The sequence below is a fragment of the Vombatus ursinus genome, unplaced genomic scaffold (genome assembly GCF_900497805.2).
Source record: "Vombatus ursinus unplaced genomic scaffold, bare-nosed wombat genome assembly UNPS02007284.1, whole genome shotgun sequence".
NCBI classification, from domain to species: Eukaryota; Metazoa; Chordata; class Mammalia; order Diprotodontia; family Vombatidae; genus Vombatus; species Vombatus ursinus.
The window spans coordinates 18,297,891-18,319,331 of NW_020947062.1; the positions used below are offsets into that span (position 1 = coordinate 18,297,891).

A 21,441-nucleotide genomic window follows, 5' to 3' on the forward strand; every position below is an offset into this window, starting at 1 on the left:
AATCCCCATAGAGGGTATACACAGAAGCTTCTCAGGACCTAGCTACTACAATTTGAGGAGGGAAACAGTCTCACTGTCACCTGCACTTGGCTCTGAGAGCCCTCTCTAAGAGTTATGACCACTTGGGGCAGAAGATAGTCACATTTCCTTAGATCACTCCATTTCAATGTCCATATTCCATCGGCTTCTTCATTTCTTCCATACTCCCTCTATTTTAAGGATCCTGCCCATAGGCTTTAAAGCCTGAAGTTAAGAGGAGCTGGGCTGAGTCAGAAGGGAAAAGAGACTGACCACTTGAGCACAAGTGACAAGTTTATCAGCCCAGAAAAGTACAAGTTTTCAGTTGCATGGCATCACCAAGTGGCTTGTACCTCGGCACAGAAATGAGTCCTTTATGCAGCATATGTTCTCGTCACAGCTCAAGGCATAAATCATACTTCCTAATGAAAAGCCCCTAGGAAACCCCATTCTTGTTAGCACAGCATACTTTATACTAGAAAATTTGCAAGGAGACCAGTGTTGCACCACGAAGCTTATACAGGATTTTTTCTTTCATCAGTGTAAAAATATACAATGCTACTGCTTATTCACTGCAGTGTCACGGTCCCATCATTTCTCTGCTTTGAGACCTTTTCATACCTCTCCAACCCAAACCACTGTGTTACCTCTCTTGATGCCTGATACTTCACAGCGTAATGTTTTTTGCCACCCATTGATGAGAAACAGAGACTCCTTGGCTGATGTGATGAGGTACTGTCCAAATAATCCACTATCTTTCACAATCCTTGTGTTGCTGTCCCATGGCCAGTCCTGGGCTAAAATAGGTTCCTTTAAGTTCTTCAGCATATCCACCCTCCCTGTTGACAACTCCATAAAAAGTAAGTCTGTTTGGAAAAGTGACGTGGCATAGATATAGTATTGGTTGCTTTCGGTAAAAGATGGCTGAAATGCCAGATCACAGAGGTGCACATCTGTCCGTAAGTCATACAACAACTGGATTTCTCCCCGGGTGGTTATGGCCTGCACTTGGAGCCGGCCACTGTCCTCATCTGTGCTGACTAAGAAGTGCCCATCGGGAGAGACGTGGGGCACCCCTTTGATGTCACCATTGGGGCCAATCACTGCGTCTGTAACACTGTCAATCACGACCTGGGATGATGCAAGTGTGGTTTGATTCTTTTTGCACTGGACAAAAAAGTAGCCTCCTAAGTGGGTGTAGGCCATGGCATGGGGGATGCAGCTGTAGTTATGGAAGCTTATGGTTTTGACAAGCATCATTGTTTCAAGGTCAATTTTGTGAACTGTCAAATTTGACTTGTTAAAGATGAAGCCGAACCTAGAATAGGAAGGAGGACACTGAGATCAGAGTTGGAGATGAGCTGGAATGACCATTACTGTTCATCCCACTAACACATCCCACTTTACAACTTTTGTCTGATAGCATAGACAGTCTAGTGGGTGACTATTTCTTTCAACACTTCCTCCTACTGTTTTCCTCTCATTCTTCCATAATCCTCAGAGTGATTAATTAGTATTCCTGTTTTGCTTAGATGCTTCTTTAAATGGTAATTACACATTTGGGGGATTCTATACCTTCAAAGGATAATGCCGTTAACTAGCAAGGAAAGATTGGAGGGAGCAAAATTAGGTTGGTGGGGGTGGTTAGAAAAGATCTTATGTAGGAGGTGATATAAGACCTTTGGAGGCAAGTAGGGATTGTAAGAGGCAGGGCTGAGGGGGAGTAAATTCCATCACAAAGAGTGACTGACACAAGTTCATTTGGTCCTTTCCCAATACGACACCATCCCCTTATCATCCACTTCCCCTCAAATGTTGGGAAGAAACCAGTCAGAAAAACTACTCATCCTTCATTCCTGAGCAAAAAGCTGGGATTAATTGATTAATTATGATAATTTGTTGATTGTTTAATTATTATGTTTTCAGTCCTTCCTCACCCCAGTGCTAATGTATTTATGACTGAGGGCATTGCCTCAGATAAACTGAGGCATGGGAAAGATCAGAATTGAGAAAGGCCAAGGTCATCCATTGCTTCTGGGGCTCTCGCTAGTTGTCTTGACTTTTGTCTTACCACTGGACTTTAATGACAGTGGAGGAGAGAGTGAAGCTGATGACTTTGTGCAACTCTGCCTCACTTAAATCAATTTTGTGCAAGTCATTGGTCCTCTTCAAAAACAAAGGATGAACAACTATTTAATTATTGCAACAACATAGGAACTCAAATCACAGTGCTCTCTTTGAGCATTATGGAATTTGCCTATCAGATGACACACTCAGAATTTTCTGGAAAGTGTATCTTACCTGATGTGATTAATAACAAGGTTTGTAGGGGGGATGAAGAAATCATCCACTCCTTCATATGGTACTCGGATGATGTGTTGTTGGCTTTCACCTGCACTTGCTTCAGGTATTACCTGCAGGAAAGAGGAGACCTTATTTTGAATGTATGGATAACCAGAGTGTGGTGGAAACCCCAAAGTACTTTTTTTTGGGGGTGAGGCAATTGGGGTTAAGTGACTTGCCCAAGGTCACACAGTTAGTAAGGGTCATGTGTCTGAGGCTGGATTTGAACTCACGTCCTCCTGACTCCAAGGCCAGAGCTCTATCCACTGTGCCACCTAGGTGCCCCTTAAAGTACTTCTGATGGCATCTCCTCATGTGGAGAAGCTGAGGAGCCTGCTTTCAGGAGAATCATGATGGTGTGCGATGGAAGTGTCCTGGAGAGAACTTGGAGCAAGTGTAGACACTAGCGAGGTCAGGGTATAATCATTACATTTGCATGATGTGCTAGGGCTAGGCCCATCAGAGACCATGAGTGAGGAGAGAATATGAACTGTGTTCTCAAGGATTTGTGCATGGCAAGCAAAGATCTAGTAAGTCACTACCCTGAGGAAGAAGGAAGGACATGAGCTTGTTCACCGAGCTGGGAGGGAGGATGGAGTCTGCCCAAGTCAGACCATCTAGGTGGAGTGTGGTGTTCAGTTCTAGATATAAAATTTGGGAGATTTTGAACAGCTAGAGAGCACTGGGAGGAGAATCTCAATAGTATGAAATATGGCTTGAAGAATCGGAGGAAGTTTAGCCTGGAGAAGAAAAGACAGAGTCACCACCTTCAAGTACTTAAAGAGTTTTCATCTCTTGGATGGAGAAAGCAGAATTAGGAGCAATAGGGGTAACGGTTTAGTGTCAGGATCCCCATGTCAAGACCAATCCCCTCTTTGACTCCTCTCTTTTTGCTATTAGAAATATCCTGTTTTACACAGTTAAGGTCCAATAAGAAAGCTATGCCCTGAGCTTGGCATAACAACAATCCTTTGCGCTCACCCTTTGGATGAACTCTGCTGCAGCACAATGCCAGAATTGTTTCACAGCAGCCCCAGGTGGTCCCTGAGCTCCGATAAGTACCTGCTTGTCCAGACCACATTTGAGTCATGAATTGAACACCTCATTGTCGCTGTTACCCCCTCAATACCACAGCTACAGCTCACTGCACATATCTAGTTTCCTTACTCCAATGGAATAAAGAAAGCTTTTTGCTTATAACCACTGTTAGATCTTTGGTTTTATTATATTTTATTTTGTTTTTCAGAGTTAACAGTTGGGGTATTACCTCTATGACTACCTCTTTGGTAGTTTTCACAGTTGACAGTAGTTACATAACCTCTATGACTCTTTGAAATTATTATTTTCAATTATTTTCAGGGTATGATGTGAGCAATGATATGATGGAAGATTTTTTTTTTTTTTTATAAGCAGAACTAGTAAATGGTGGGTTGGGCTTTCTTGGGAGGTAACACGTTCTTTAAGTGACAGATGGATGACCATATATATAAGAGGTTACATAAGGGGTATGCTGGCAAATGTTTAACTGGCTTCCTGAAAATAAAAAAAGTACAAATGACACACTTTTAAGATTAATATGAATTATTAATATTGCCTCTATCTCTTAAGACTAGATAATCAACAAAATAATAAATTAAGGCCTGTTTTGTAGTGTTTGCTGATTTATAAGGTATAAGTATTTGTATTGAAATTTAACAATCATCTCTAATTAGCTGGTAATGAACTAGTCTCAGCACATAACTTAGACTACTATACAAGCAAGGGTTGAACTAGATGGCCCCTGAGGTATTTTCCAACTTTGAAATAAAGTGATTAAATCATTTTGTCCCAGAAATGAGTAGGGCAGTTTGGTATCCATTGACTACAAAATATAGCTGTCGTCTGGACTTGGGAAGTAAGAGGGGAACAAGGGCAGGTCCAAGGGGTCATCACCACAACAGATGACCACTGTGGAGGCCCTGAGTTGGGAGCAGTTTGTGGGGAAAAGATTTTGAAGGCCACACTATGTAGTCAATCTAGGGCAGGAATCAGTCAATAAACACTAAGTACCTACTCTGTGACAGGCACTGTACTAAGTGTTGGGGATACAAAGAAAGGTAAAAGGCAGTTTCTGATTTCACTGTGTAAAAGTCACACAAATGCCTATGTACAAACAAGCTATGTATAGCATAAATTGGACATAATTAGCAAAGGAAAAACATCAAAATTAAGGGGGATTGGGAAAGGCTTCCCATAGAAGATGAAATTTTATCTGGGATTGAAGGAAGCCAGGGAAGCCAGGAGTCAGAGATGTCCCCAGGTATGGGGACAGCTAGCGAAAATGTTGGAGTTGGGAGATGGAGTATCTTGTTTGATATTCCAGGAATCCAGTGTCACTGGAGAGTGGGATTTGGGGGTATTTGTGTAATGTATATGAAGAGTGGGAAGGTGGAGGGGGCAAGTTATCAGAGGCATCAAGCAGAGGATTTTATATTTCATACTGGAGGTGATAGGGAGCCACTGAAGTTTACTGAGTGGGGTGGGGGAGGTGACGAGTGTTTTATGAAGATCCCTTTAACAACTGATGGAAGGATGGACTGGACTGGAGAGAGCCTTGTGGCAGGAAGAATGAACAGAAGGCTACTCCTTCCCTTCTAATTTTTTTGGGAGGGTACATGAACCTTTTTAATTTTATGTCATCACAATTGTCCTTTTCCCCTTCTATAATCCTCTCCTCTGTCTCCTCTTTGGTTAGGACATCCTGTATATCAGAGGGTTTCAAAGTTGGAAGTGACTTCAGGCTGTCCAGGATCTTCTTTAGGACACAACTGAAAATCGTCATCCAGGCTTTACTCAAACGCCTTGGGTAAGAACAGGAACAGACTGCTTCTACAGGCAGCTCATTTCACTTGTGGATAGCTCTAGTGGAAATTTTGCCTCAGAACAAGTCTAAATCTTCCTTTTTGCAACTTCTACCCAAGATGCCAAGGTCATCCACTGCATCCAGGGTCATTGCCAGTCATCTTGACTTTTGTCCTGCCACTGGACTTTGATGACTCAGGAAGAGAGAGTGAGGCTGATGTCTTTGCACAACTCTTGTCTTACTTAAATTAAGTTCATGTACAAGTCGACATCACCCATGATGTCATTGGTCTTTGAAAATGAAGGACAAACAGCTATCTAGCTATTGCAATAGTCCAAGTGAGAGGTGATGAGGGCCTGTACTAGGGTGGTGGCAGTGTCAAAGGAGAGAAGGGGGCATATGAAATATATTACAAAGGTAATGTCAATAGGCCTTGGGTTTAGGGATGGAAGATAGCAAAGTGTCAAGGATGACATCTAGGTTTCAAGCCTGTGTAACTGGGAGTATTGTGGTACCCTCAACAGTAATAGGGAAGTTTGGAAGAGGGGAGACTTTGGGAAGAAAGATAAGGAGTTCAGTTTTGGACATGTTGAGTTTAAGATATCTACAAGACATTCAATTTGAGAAGTCCAATAGTCAGGTAGATATGGAAGTCTGGAGGTTAGAATGTTACGGTTGGATAAGGAGATTTGAAAATTATAAGCATATTCCTCAAGAGCAGATGAGAATGCCAAGTAGAGGAAGAAGAGAAGAGGGAAAAGACATTCACATTCAGTGGGCACAGTCTGAATGAAGATCCAGTTAAAGGGGCTGAGAAGGAGTAGTCAGATAGGTAGGAGGAGAACAAAGAGAGAGTACTAGCACAATCTAGAGAGGAGAGAGTATTGAGAAGAGGGTGACTGACAGTGTCAAAGGCTGCAGAGAGGTCAAGAAGTATGAGACTTGAAAAGGAACATTAAATGTGGCAATTGTGAGATCATTGGTAACTTTGGAGAGAAGAGTTTTAGTTGAATGATAAGAAGTCAAAAGTCAGATTGTAAAGAGTTAAAAAGAACAAAAGGAAAGTAAGTAGAGGTGTCTGTTGTAGACAGCTTTTTCAAGGATTTTAGCCCTTAAAGGGAGGAAAGATATGAGATGACTAGCTAACAGGAATTGGTGGATCAAGTGAGGGGTTTTTGAGAATGGGGACAATACAGACATGTTTGTAGGCTATAGGGAAGCAGCCAGGAAAAAGGAAAGAGATTGAAGATTAATGAGATAGCGGGGATGAGAGAGGGGGCAATCTGTTGTAGAAGAAGGGGTGGAATGGGGTCAACTGGGCATGTAGAGGGGATGCTTTGGCAAGGGGTTGGAACAATTGTTCCCTTTGTTTGAAATATCATTAATGGCTGGAATGACCTAATTTTCATCCTTCGGATATTAACTACACCACTACCATCAATGATGACGACAAAGACGACGACAACAACAATGTCGGCTAGGGAGTGAAGGACCCGGAATCAGGCAGACCTAAGTTCAAATGTGACCTGTTATTTATTATCTGTGTGACCCTAGGAAAGTCACTTAACATCTTTCTGCCTCAGTTTCTATGAAATGGGAATAATAGCACCTACCTCCTTAGGTTGTTGTGAGGATAAAATGAGATAATATTTGTGAAGCACTTTGCAAACCTTAAAATGCTATATAAATATGAACTATCATCATCATTATCATCATCATTTTATTATCATGGCAAACCTATACAGCATTTTCAATCCTGCTAGGAATTAGCTTCAGACAGGCCAAAGAGAAATGCAGATGTACATGGAGGGAAGGAAAGTCAGGATCCAAGTCACAGATGGAGGTCAGGAAGCCCTAGGAAAAGGACTCCTCTGAGGTAGAAATGGGAGGGGACAAATAGCAAAGAAATGCCATCTCAGTACCATAGACTTCTACACTTGAAAGATTGGGAAATAGATTTAAGAAGGACTTGAGACAGGAACATTCTTGCCTAGTGAGTCCTCCAGGCAGGGCCAGAACTGTGAATGAACTCAAAGACCCAGCAGAAGGAAAACCAGGAGGGAAGAGCCAGGCAAGAAAGGCCAAGGTCAAGTCCCTGCCATTTGCCAACAGAACCAGGATCTGTGCTATTTACAGGAAATGGGACAACAGAAGAAAGAGAAAATTATAGTTTCCCTGTGACAGCTGAGCTAGGGATAGGGAATTTAGGCCACAGAACTGAGAGAAGGACAGCAAAAATTCAGGAAAGGTGCCCAGGGCTCCTTGCTGGAAGAAAAGCAGACAATTGACTTCCCTGGGCAAGACAACAATTGGGAGGATGAATTGAAAGTCACCATCCTGGGCTCTAGGGTGGAAACATGCATTTAGGCAGAAAGTATTTGAATATTTTCGAGTGTCTGCTGAAGAAGAAAGCAGATATAATCTGGCACCTTGGCATGTTGCAAGACTGGTAGACTTGCCACTTCTTGACTCTGTGACTTCAGAGGTTGCCCACGTCACCACAATCCAGATCAATCACATAGGAGGGATAATAGTGTGACAGGACTGAATGTACTTACCTAATTCCTTCCTGTTAAGCCAGGAATTTTCTCACTCTCTGGTTTATTGATCTCACTTGCATGTCCCTGACTTGGCCTAAATGCACAGAAATTGGCTACACGCCCTTGCTCGGAACCAAGCAGCTCTTGGCCCAGGATGGCACAGCAGGAAACCAGAAGAAGAACCCAAAGAGAGGTCTGGTCTTGGCATTTTCCTAATATGCTGTAGGTGTTCCAGGATAATACACCCCTATTGCTGCCATGGAAACCTACCTTCCTTCACACCTGAGAAGTATAGTGTGAATGAACGAAAAAGCATTTGTTAAGCATTTACTACGTACCAGACATTGTACTAACCCTTTGGGATATAAACACAAAAGGAAAGATAGTCCCTGTCCCCAAGGAGCTTCCATTCTATTAGGAGAGTCAATGCACATAAAAAAAAAATAGTGGCCAGGGAAGGAAGCTTTGGTCTGATGAATGGGAATAGAATGACATAAAAACCCTTTCTGTGAACAAGTGCAGAGTTAATTTGATCATGGTTTAGGAGCTGGAAAGGAAGGACGGAGGAAGCAAGTTGCTTGGTGAGAAAATGGGGGAGAGGTTAGGGAGTAAATATATAAATGTGAAACTATTAACTGGCACTCTCTTTTCCTTTGATGCAAGGGGTTGCTAGTCAGCATAACAAGAATTTTCAGCCATATGTTGTTTTCAGAATAATTATTTCACAAATTTGGCCACTTAGGGAAAATGTATAAATGTATAAAATGTATAAGAATTCCAAGATTCTTGCTGTGCCACTGTGAGATCTGTCAGGAAGTTTGCTGGAAAGAGACCACTGTTCATTCAGCAACCCCATCCCCCAAAAACAAAGCAACCCCCCCCCACATCAAGCAGAAAGAATTAAACCACTTGAATCAAATCAGCAGGGTCATGTGAAGCCCACTGCCAGAACACAGTATCAACAAGGTGGGGAACTGGACTCATTTGGCTACAGAGTTTTACACTGCCCATACCAGAAACAGTGACTAAATCCCTTATGCGTCCATTGTGGGAAGAGGAAGCCAGTGAAGGCAAATAATATTCAGTGGAAGGACCCCAGAAGGTAGGAAGGGAGACAGAGAAGAGCAGAAGCCCCATGACAACATTTCTGCCCTGAAATGGTTGTCCCCTCCACAACCAACTCACGCCCCGGCAGCTCTTAATTAAAGAGTCAGTCCTAGCTCCTAACCTTCTTGCAGAATCTCTTTTATGTTTAACAAACCAATTTGCAAATTCAAGAAAATTACTGGCAGGCCAATTACTGATGTAATTGCAGGGCTGCAGACCAATTAACCACTTTACCAGAGATTCTCCTTAAAGTCATTCTCAATCGGTCAGTCACCAAACATCAAACCAAAAGAAATAAGGTTTTCTTTATGCAAGGCCCAGGGTAGGAGGAAGATAAAAATTTAGAGGCAGGCCCCACTCTTTAAGACTCTTTAAACTCTCCAGTAGGGACAGGGAGCAGAGACAGTGCCTACACTCCTCAGCTGGAGCAAGAGGCAGAGGGTCAAGGCCCCTGCTGAAGTGGCCACAGGGCAGTAGAGTTTGGGTGATAGACTTGCAGTACTACAGTGGGAAAATTAAAGTTGCAAAAGCACGTGTAAACAGTACAACCCTTTCATCCTGGAGATGAGGAAATGGAGGTCTGGAGAAAATAGCAGATTTGCCCCAGAGGCGGTACAATGGATAGAGCACTGGACCTGGGTTCAGGAGTTCAAATCCAGCTTCAGATGAGCTGTGTGACTTTGGGCCAGTCTAACCTCTGCTTGCCTCAATTTCCTGTACTGTAAAATCTGGATAATAATATCACCTACTTCCCAGGGTTGTGGTATGGATAAAATAAAAAAAAAATTATGAAACATTTCATAAGCTTAGAGTGCTATAAGAATGCTAGCTACTGAGGTGGTACAGTAAGAAACACTTGGTTTTAAAAGCTATGATTTACAATGCATATCTCTGCCACTTTTTAGCTGTGGGAATCTGGGTAAGTTATTCTGCCTCACTGGGTTTCAGTCTGCATGTTTAAGCTCCATGTTTTTCTCAGAGGGCTGTTACCCAGATCCAATGGGATAATGTATGCACGGTACTTTGTGAGCCCTACAGCACCATGATAAATGTTAGGATTAGTATTTGGGATAAATCTCCAGAAATGGCCTTACTCCATGAATCTGATCGAGTCTCTGGAATGAAAAGCAGGCATATGGGTACCCATGGAAGCTAATATTTTCTACTTTTTGGAGAAAGGGCTTAGGGTCCTTTTGCTTCAGACCTCAGCTCATCTCCTTGACTAAGGATCTGAGTTTTTTTTAACAGGGAAGCAGTCATAGGTTCATTAGGAAGCTGTTTGCATGGAATAAGGGAGCAGCTTCTTCTGTCCCCTCAGGTTTTCCTTTCCACCTTCCATGAAATCTGAAAATCCATTATTACAGTTATTCCTTCCACATCGAAGGGGTTATGGGCACAGTGCTCCTGGGATCTGGAAAATCTTCATAACATTTTTTGGCCCTCCCTTTGTACCAGAGAAGAAGTCTGAATTATTGGCATTAAAAGATAAAATGTTGATATTATACAATACTGTGCATATATTTTATGCATTTCTAAGTTTCTAAACTTTTTCTGTGTCATCTGCTAGCCTTTGTGTGTCACCTGAGGCTTCTGCAAAACTCCCCCCAAATTACCATTTAATTTCTTATGCCAACCCATAATATATCGAAACTGTGGAGAAAGTCATGATGTGGAAGGGATAATGGTAAATATTATTTCCTTTTGGTCTTGAAGGCTTTTCAAGAGTTTGGTAGGTGGGAAGGCATATCTTAAGCTAGAAAGCAGTATTGTATAGGGAAAAGATTACTGGACTTGTTATTAGAAAGGGAATAATCACAGTTGTACTATTTGCCTAATTTGGTTGTTTTAAAGATAGGACCAGAAATATGATTTACAAAGGGCTTTGTAAACCTAAAAATGCTACATGTGAATTTGAGCCATTATTATTTGTAAAAATGATAACTCGTTCACACTGCAATGTTACTACCCTGGTAGAATTAGTTGGCAGAAAAGTAAATGTTCAGGAAAATATTGGTCAAAATTGATGTTCCCAAGGCACAGGTCTGACAATGAAATTCCCTTGCTCAAGCAATTTAATGTGTTCCCTATTGTCTCTTAGGATAAAATCCAAATTCCTCTGTTTTCTATCTAAATCTATTCACAATCTGGCTTCTCCCTCCCTTTCTGGACTTTTTCGCATCATTCCCCATCATGCATCTGACATTGCAGCAAACTGGGCCCTAAACAGATCTCCTACTTCCATCCCTTTACATAGGCTCTGGGAATGTGCTCTTAATTACATTAGTTACATTCTGGGAAAGTGTTCTTCACCTCACCTCCACCTCTAGGAAGTGTTAGTTCCCTTCAAGGTTCAGGTTAAATGCTGCCTTTCCAAAGGTCTCCCAGTGGTTAGTATCTTCCTCCCCTCCCAATTACTTTGTATTTACTTTTTATAATACGTGAATGTATCATTGCTACTTACATGTAGCAGAATATATGCTTAGCATTTACCTAACCCGTGTACATGTAGTTTTGGACTCAATAAATCATTTGTGTGCAGGAGAAATTTTGTTTTTGTCTTTGTGTATCTGGCATGATCCCTGGCACACAGTTGGGACTTAAATGCTCATAGTGTTGAACTGAATTTCTATACTTTCAGAGATCTGATTAGTTTCCACGAATTCAAGTATTGTCTTTAAACAAATGATTCCTAGAGCTACACATGGATAGCCCGAACTACTCTCTTGAACTCTACATTAAGCCACACTAGCTTACTAGTCATTCCCTGAATTTGGCAGTCCTTTTCTTGTTCCTAACTCCATGCACTCACAAAAGTCATCCCTTGTGACTGAAATGCACTCCTTCCTCTTCCCAGAATCCTCCTGTGCTACCTCCTCCATAAATAAAGCCTTCTCAGATTCTCCCAAGGCTTTGTGCTCAAATTTCTTTGTCCTACATTTATTTGAGTATATGCTATATCCCCCAGTAGAATACAAGCTTCTCATGGGCAAGGAAGGCCTTTTTCATTTTAACCTTTTTTTTTTAATTTTTAAAAGACTGGGTTCCCCCATCTCATCTAGGCTAGAAGTTTGGGAGCTACTTAACAAGTCTGATTCCACTACTGATTGGTATAGGAATTTTGATCTGTTCTGTTTAAGACATGGACCAGTTTACCCATCTTTACATGCCCTGGTGCCCCCTGCCACATACTGGGGACACACCATATTGATGTGGAGTTTAGCACAGACACCTGATCTGCATAGCCTACTTCATCTCAGAACTCCCAGGCTAAAGAGCCTCAAACTCCCAGGTAGCTGTGATTAGAGATGAGTGCCATCATGTTTAGCCATTTATGTCTTTGTATCCCTAGGGTCTAAAGCATAGTAGGAGCATAGATTTTTAAAAGCAGGATCTTACAGGTCATTAAATCCAACACTCTTAGTTTACAGACAAGTAAGTAAACTGCCTAAGGTCACACAGCTAGTAAACTGCATAGGTGGGATCCAAATCACTATAATAAATTGCCTTTTTTTGTGAAAGCTTTACTTGAAACTTTTCCAGCCTTGTAGGACTTGCCAAGGTTTGCATCCTGCTGGCACAGCCTTTGATAACCCAAGATGGCTTCGATTCCACAGGGAGGGCTTGATGGAGATTTTCAGTGGGGATCAGAGTATATTGGTGGGAAAGTATTTCACTGCTTTTTTGGTCAGGGTGCTTAAGTCTAAGGGGCTGGGTGGAGGCAGACAGATGAAGAGTGGCAGGGTCAAAACACCTCAGAGCTGCAAGGGACCATAGACCATTCAGTCTAACCTCTGAACCAGAGGAGACATTCTTAGAATGATAAGCTAGGGAGAAGAACAAAACTAGGAAGGAAGGAAAGGAGGGAGTGACAGAGGAAAGGAAGAAAGGATAACAAACAAAAAAATAAAAAGGAAGGAAGAAAGCATTTACATCAGGCACCGTGCTAAGTGCTTTGCAAACATTGTCCCATCTGCTTCTCACAACGACCCTGTGAAGTAGGTGTTATTGTTATCCTCATTTTGCAGTTGAGGAAACTGAGGTAAGTAGAGGTTAAATGACTTGCCCAAGTTCACACAGCTAGTAGGTATCTTAAGGCCATATCTGAACGCAGGTCTAATTGACTCCAAGCCCAGAGCTCTACCACTATATCACCTTGCTACAGGAGACTGGTGGCAGGGGGTGTGTGGGTGGAAAGTCTGTGAGGAATGAAGCTTTCACATTTCTCTCTTGAAGGAGAGGGACAAGAAAACAAATTGGTTTCTTCTGAGGTCAATGAATTTGCTTAGCAAACTTTTAAGGAGGTCTTATTTTATTCTGGCCTTGTGGTGGGCTATGCTGTAGGGATAATAGGATCACAGAATCACAGATTTATAAATGGATGGGGATGTAAGGGCTGTCTAGTTCAACTCTTCTCATTTTCCATAAAATGGGAATGAGGACCAGCAAATTTAAATGATTAGTTGAAGGTCAGTAATAAATAATAAGTAGCAGAGCTGGGATATGAATCCAGGTCCTTGGATGTTATTTCTAGTGTACTTTGATATTTCAAAAAGATAGTATCATCATAGATTTAGAGTTAGAAGGGACCTAAAAGTCGATGTTATTAACCTTATTTTTAGGATTAGGAAACTAAGGCCTGGGAAGATTAAATGACTTGGCTAAGGTCATACCAGTAGTAAGTAGCTGATCCAGAGTCTCTGTTTCCACGAAAAGGACTCCTGACTACTGTCCTAAAAGACAAACCAATTTGGGAGAATAATATGTGCGCCGAGATTACCCATCCCATTAGACAAGCTGTGACAGAGGCAATTAGGGAGGTGCAAATAAAGCATAATTGACAAAGCATTACCAGATAGGGGCTTCTGAGAAAACCCTGAACAGGTAGAACAGAAGTAGGAGAGCAGGAGCTCTATTTCCTGGGCATCTTGCAGAAAGAAGATAGGGGCCAGACTTGAGAAGCATCTTCAGGGGGTTCCCATTACAACAGAGTCCCTGGAGGGGCTGGCTAGAAGAATCACAGTTATAGACCTGAAAGGGAACTCAGAGATCATCTATTCCAACACCTTCATTTTAGAGATGAAGAAACTGAGGGCCAAGGAGGTTAAAGCCGTGGATAGAGTCCTAGATCCAGAGTCAGAAAGACCTTAGTTCAAATCAGGCTTGAAGACACTTAACTAACTATATGATCCTGGGCAAGTGATTTAACCTATGTTTCTCTCAGTTTGCTCATATATAAAAAATGGGGATAATAATAGCATCTACCTCCTAGGGCTGTTGTAAGGATCAAATGATTTGTTTACAAATATTTGTAAACCATTGTGACAACCTTAAGGCTCTATATAAATGTTAGTTCCTATCATTAATATTATTTTTACTGTGATGATGATTTCCCAAGGCCACAGAAGTAGTAAGTATTTAGCAAGTGTCAAAGGTGGGAGTAGAACCAAGGTCTCCTTTCCTATACCATGCTGCTTCCTATGAAATCAGAGCCAACCAGGGGATTCCCCAAGTACCATCGCCAAGGTGGATTGACCTGTATATATGTCAGTTACAGTGTGGATCAGCCACAAGACCATTTCTCAGCTGCCTCTCAGTATTCGCCCCTTCTTGTTCTCTCTGTCATGATTCAAGAAAGGGTAACAAAGAATTCTAGATTTCAGGTGCTTCTCTCTCCTGCTGTTGTCTTTTTTATAAATATACTACCTACCCTTTGGAACTACTAAGAGTGCATGTGCTGACTCCAATGGCCATTTATCCAGCCTTGCTATTAAAAGCACTTCCCAACACCCTGACAGAGGCACTGAAAAGTATCTCTAAAATCAGAAATATAAATGTCTCTGAGATCATCCAGAGGGACTCAGGCATTAGAACCACAGGAGATCTTCTCAGACTTTAACCCTTAGACTCACAGACTTTGGTTTTATCTAAAACTAATGAGCTTTATAAGCTGAGTGCAACAGATTAGAAATGGTAAATTAGAAGCCCATGTGGGCTGCTTGAGGCTGTAGAGAGAAGATAGGTGGCAGCAAGGGAGGAGACAGAAGAAGTATACCAAGCAGATTGCACACCCAAAACATTGCCATGAGTGGCCATTTAGGCAATGACTAACAGGTTCACACACATCACTATCCCTGAAGTTATTCTTGTATTAGAGTGTGTAGTTGTTTGACTCCTTGTGAACCCATTTGAGGTTTTCCTGGTCAAGATACTGGATTTGTTAGCCATTTCCTTCTCCAGCCCATTTTACAGATGGGGAACTGAGGCAAACAAGGTTAAATGACTTGTCCAGGGTCACACAGCTAGTTAGTGTTTGAGGCCAGATTTAAACTGACAGACATGAGCCTTCCTGATTCCAAGTAGAGTACTCTGTCTACTATGCCACTTAGCTGCCTGTATGATAGTATATCAATACAATTAATAAAAACAAGTAAAATCTCACAATCATATAACTTTTAATTTTTACAAAGCATTTTACTTCCAACAGCCTAGTAAAGTTGGTATTGTGAGTACAGGAAATTGGTCAGCAAACATTATTGAGTACCTACTGTGTGCCAGGCCCTGTGCTAGCCCAAGGGGATATTGTTGTTTGTCCTTCATTCTCTCTGTCTCTCTCTTTTTTTTTTTTTGGTGAGGTAATGGGGTTAAGTGATTTGCACAGGGTCATATAGCTAGTGAGTGTTACGTGTCTAAGGTCACATTTGAACTCAGGTCCTCCTGACTCTAGGGCCAGTGCTCTATCCACTGCACCACCTAGCTGCCCCCGTCCTTCATTCTCAAAGAGGACCAGTGACATCAGGAAGGTGATGTCTTGACCTGCAAGAGAATTGGATTTAAGTGAGGTAGGGCTGTGCAAAGTCACCAGCCTCATTTTCTCCTCCAAAACCATCTGGGTCTAGGTGAAAGATATAGATCAGGTGGTGATGACTCTGGATGCAGTGGGAGACCTTGGCCTTTTTAAGCTAAGATCTTGCCCAGGTCTCAGTCTGTCTGAGGGAACACCCATTCAGTGATTAAAGCTAGGCAAGAAATAAGGCAAAAATGTTCTCTTTTACCTAGTTAAAAAAAAATCAGTCTGGGAGTGGAAGACCCTCAGGGTGTCTGGCCAAAACAAAAACAATTGTATTTATAAAGACAGAAAAGAAACAGTTGTTGTCCTCAAAGTGCATGAGGGGAAACAATATGGATGCACATAAGTATATAGAAAATATATAGAAAGTAAGTATAATGTGACTTTAAGTGCAAGGGAATGAGTAGCCAGGAGAGTCACTAAAGATCTCATGTAGGAGGTGGTCTTGAGCTGAGCTTTGAAGAAAGGAGTGTAAAGGAGGAGGTGGGGAGGGGGTGCATTAGAGGAATGTGAGAAAGTCTATATGAAGGATTAGGGAGGGAGATAGAATGAAACACAAAGTAAATCAGTTTGTGTCAAAAAGTGTGGGACATAAGGAAGGGAGGAGGGGAAAAAACATTTATTAAGTATTTCCTGTATGTCAGGCACTGTGCTAAACATTTAAAAATGTCTTGTTTGACTTTCACAACAGCCGTAGGAGGTAGGTGCTATTCTTATCTCCATTTTACAGCTGGGGAAACTAAGGTAAATAGCAGTTAAGTGACTTCTTCAGAGTCATACAACTAGTGTCTGAGGCCAGATTAAACTCAAGTTTTCCTGACTCTAGGCTCAATGTTATGTCCACAGCACCAGCTAGCTAGGGATTAACGTGTATTAGTCTAGAAAGATAGGCTAAATCAAGGTTCTGATGGACTTTGAAAGGCAAACCATAGCATTGTTTGTTTTTTATCTTAGTGACAGTAGTAGAGAAGTGACATGGATAAATCTATGCTTTACAGCTATAGTTGGTGGAAGTTGTTTTGAAGTGGGGAGAGATTGGAGGTAGAGAAATCAATTAGGGGTTTTTTTGTTTTTGTTTTTTTTTTTTTTTGCAGTAGTTCGGGGGAGAGGTGATGAGGACCTGAGCAAGGGTGAGTGGAAAGAAGGGTATAAATGTAAAGAATCAGTAAGACTTGACAACTGAGTGAGGGAGAAGGAAAAGATGCCAATACTGCAAATCTGGCTAACTGGAAGATTGTAGTGCCTGTGAGAGAAACAGGTAACAATTTTAAATCTTTGATTTGATTTAATTTTTCCCCAAATTATATGTAAAAACAGTTTTTAACATCTGTTTCTTAAAACTTTGAGTTCCACATTATCTCTTTCCCTCCTCGTTGAGAAGGCAATTTGACATAGGTTATACATGTGCAGTCATGCAAAATATATTTCCATATTAGTTATGTTGTGAACGAAACCACAGACCTCTCCCAAAAAACCCCAAGAAAAAGAAAAGTTTAAAAAATTCATTTTTTTCATCATAAGTCCTTAGGAATTGTTTTGTGCAAAATCCATATGAGAATGGCTAGTAACTTAGTTTTTGAGGAGTTATTTTCTTCATTAAGGGTTTGTACCTCTTTTTACCATTTGACCAATTTTGATTTTTAAGGAGTTGCTTTTTACCAGTGTTTTTCTCCACCTCTTTTAAAGAAGTTGTTTATTTTCTTTTCATAATTTTCTTGCATGGCTCTCATTTATTTTACCAATTTTCCCTCTATAACTTTTATTTGATTTTTAAAATAATTTTTTGTTCTTTTTAAAAAGAGCTCTTTTCTTCTTTTTAAAAAGAAGCTCTTTTGGGGCAGCTGGTGGCACAGTGAATAGAGCACTGGCCCTGAAGTCAGGAGGACCTGAGTTCAAATCCAGCCTCAGACCAAACACTTGACACTTACTAGCTGTGTAACCTGGGCAAGTCACTTAAACCCAATTACCAAAAAAAAAAAAGCTCTTTCTTTGATTCTTTTAGAAATTCTTGTTGGGCTTGTGTTCAATATGCATTTTTTTTCCTTTGAGATATTTCTTGTAGATATTCTCAAGTTATTATCTTCTTTTAAGTTTGTGTCTTGAGCTTTCCTGTCATCATAAAATTTTATAGTCGGGTTCTTTTTTGTTGTTTGCTCATTTTTCCAGTCTATTTTTTGACTTTGGACTTTACAAATTAGAATTAGGTTCTGCTCATTCTTGGGGTGGGAGGATGTCTGGCCTCCTGTTGCTGCTTTCACAACTCAGTGGGATCCTGAGTTTTGGTGCTTCAAATGAAGATTGGTCCAGGGAGAAATCTCTTCACTGTTATCCTAGTCTTTATTCTAGTCTTTACTCAAGTAGGGCTCTTGCTACCTTGCAACTCTGCCTGCTCTTCTTGCTACCCTGAAACTGTGATCTGAAACTGGGTAATGGGTGACAGAGCTCCCAGATGGTACCTGTCCCTGAATCTAGTAGTAGTACAGAAGTCCTCAGGAATCTCTTTCTGACCAGGCATTCAGTACTATTATAGTTTCTGGGCAATGGATTGCTCGCTGCTGCTGCCACTGCTACAGCCTGGTGCCACTACCATCAACGGTGCTGCTTCTGCTGCCTCATGTGCTCCTTCACTGTGCCCACTTCAGCATCCTTGTGTGTCTCTTTTTCTGTTTTCCTAAGCTGCCCTGAGGTAGAGAAATGACTCACTATGACTTTTAATTGGTTTTCCTGTCCAGAATTCAGTTTGACATGTTTTTGAGGTTGTTTTGGAGGAGGCATATTGAGAAAGCTTGGCAAAAGGCTGTTTCACTCCACCATCTTGACTCTGCTAGAAATAGATAACTTAGGAAGAGAGGTGGATTTTGGGTGAAAGATGACTTCTGTTTTGGACAGAGAGTTTTAAACGCCTATGGGACATCTAGTTTACAATGTCTGCCAGGCAATTGGGGATGCAAGAAGAGTGCAGGAGTAAACTAAGTCTATGTGTGTGTGTGTGTGTGTGTGTGTGTGTGTGTGTGTGTGTGTGTGTGTGTACATATATATATATAGATATATATAGATATATATATCTGTCTGTCTTCTGTTTAACAATGGTTAAACCCATGGAAGCTGACGAAGATACTGAAGGAGAAAGAACAGAGAGAAAGGAGAGCCCAGGACACCCTGTATGTACCCACAGTAAGGGAGCCTAATATAGATAGTTTCTTGACTTGGAGCAAGTCATTTCCCACTTGTTGCTTCAGTTTCCTTATCTGTACAATAGGGGCAATACTATTTATTTCATGGAACTGTAGTGAGTATCAAATGAGGATCAAATGTAAAGCATATAGTAATCAATAAAACATGATATAAATTATATTATTTTAACTACAATTATTACTAATTACTACTGCTACTACTACTTATTATTATTACAGCTATTATTACTACCTTTATTTTGGAAAGATTATAAATGATCATCCAGACTTTATGTGAAGAGTGAGGGGGAGATCACTACTTTTTATGATCCACCATCATTTGTCCCATGCTGAAGCTACCTATCCCTTCTCCTGTGCCTTCTGGAATATCTGTTCCATAGGTGACAACCTTTCTTTCATCTTAAATTCCTTCCCCCTCCCCTACTCCTTCTAGCTTCTGGTAGTTCCAGGTGTTTGGTAGATCTCAGACACTTTCCTTTATTCCTCAATGAGTTCAGTGTCTGGCTTATAGTTTCTCTCTCTCCACCCTACCTCTGGCACTTCAACATACATACTGATTGATACTCCTTTAAAAACCTTAACCTCATAGTTCCTCAGCTTCCTCATTTTCCATGACTTACTCTTCCAATGGGACAACCAGTTTGCAATGTTTAACAGGCAGTTGGGGATTTTCTCTTAGTTACATAGAGATGGCCATCCCCTTATCTACCATCACACACAAATGCATCACTTCCATGAAGTTCATGAACTCTGAAATTCCCTTATCTGATCATAATCTATTGTTATCCCATTTTCCCCTCTGCCTTGTAACCCCAAATCCTGTTCTTTGTTCTCACTGTGATCTCTAATCATTCCACCCTCAGTTCTTTCCTGGTCCAGCCCCCCTGCCCTGACTACAGTTTCCTCCCATGACTATCTTGTCACCTTGGTGAGCTAGTTCAACTCTACAATGTCCTTTTCTCTTGAGTCCCCTGCCCCCTTATTGTATCAACAACCTTGACTTGCCAAGCCTCAGTCATGGAGTACCCCTACCAAGTGCAGCTAGGTGGCAGAGAACATACAGTGCTAGGCCTAGAGTTGGGAAGACATGAGTTCAAATTTGACCTTAGATGCTAACTAGCTGTGTGACTCCAGGCAAATCACTTAACCTTTGTTTGTCTCAGTTTCCTCATCTATAAAAAGGGGAAAATAATGGCACCTATCCTCCCAGCATAGTTAAGAGGATCAAATATTTGTGAAGTGCTTAGAACAGCGCCTGGCACATAGTAGGTCCTATATAAATGTTAGTTATAGAAATCTTTGTTCCTAACTCATGGGCCAATATGGAGACAATTGTGTTGTTTTTGGTCCTTTGTTTTCTTTTTTTTTTTTTGGTGAGGCAATGGGGTGAAGTGACTTGCCCAGGGTCACACAGCTAGTAAGTGTCAAGTGTCTGAGGTCAGATTCGAACTCCGGTCTTCCTGAATCCAGGGCCAGTACTCTATTCACTGCACCATCTAGCTGCCACTGGTTCTTTGTTTTCGAAGAAATCTAATGACATCACAATTTTGGAGTCAGGGTACAGTGTGTTTGACTGTGGTTGATCAGACCAATGGAAGTTTGGAAGGCACCACCACAGATCAGGCATAAGTGGTCCATTAGAACATTTAGAGTGGAGGTGGCTCTGGATTTGTACAGCTCATGTTGTCTTTCTACTTCTACGATTCTGCTTTGCTCATATAGCACAGTGCCTCCTTTGATGGGGTATGCCATGCTGCATGCCCCTGTTCCAGCGTGGTCAATACTAAAGTTCTTCAGAGAGACCTTGAGAGTGTCCTTAAACTGCTTCTTATGACCACCATGTGAGCATTTATCTTGTGTGAGTTCTTTGTAAAATAGTCTTTTAGGTAATCATGCATTTGGCATTTGAATTACATGGCCAACCCATCAGACTTGTACTCTCTGCAACTGAGTTTGAATGCTTGGCAGTTCAGCTTGAGAAGGGACTTCAGTGCCCAGTACCTTATCTTGCTAGGTAATTTTCGGGATCTTCCTGAGACAATTTAAGTGGAAACAGTTCAGTCTTCTGGCATAGCACTGATAGACTGTCCAGGTTTCACAGGCATTTAACAGTATAGTGAGCATGATGGCTCTGTTGAACTTAGCTGGTATGCAGCCCAATATCTCTTCTCTCCCATACTTTCTTTTGCAGCCTCAAAATGCTTGGCTAGCTACGGAAACGCATGCATCAACCTCATCATCTATATGGATAGCTTTGGATAGTGTACTGCTAAGGTAAGTGAACTTAGAGCATTCCAAATTTTTCCATTTCTTGTAACTGATGGTTCCACATATTGATGGAGTGGTCCTGGCTCATGGAGGACCTCTGTTTTCTTTGTGTTGATTGGCAGGCCAAAATTAGCACAGGCAGCAGAGAATTTATCCATATTCTGTTACATCTCAGCCCTCAGAAGCTGCCTTGAGTGTATAGTCATCTGCAAACAAAAAGTCACCCACCGATTCCCCCTCCATTTTGGTCTTGGCTTATAGCCTTTTCAAGTTAAATAGTTT

The 21,441-nt window shown here is 41.4% G+C and overlaps 1 protein-coding gene across 1 annotated transcript in view; it reads right to left on the minus strand.

The window, feature by feature from the left end:
- Nucleotides 1-633: 633 nt before the first annotated feature.
- FSTL4 (follistatin like 4) overlaps nucleotides 634-21,441 on the minus strand; it is a 772,743-nt gene continuing 751,935 nt past the window's right edge. The window contains exons 15-16 of the mRNA XM_027849341.1: nucleotides 2,320-2,432; nucleotides 634-1,336 (exon numbers count right to left, since the gene is read on the minus strand). Coding sequence (XP_027705142.1) covers nucleotides 634-1,336; nucleotides 2,320-2,432 — 816 coding nt within the window. The remainder of the gene's footprint in view (nucleotides 1,337-2,319; nucleotides 2,433-21,441) is intronic.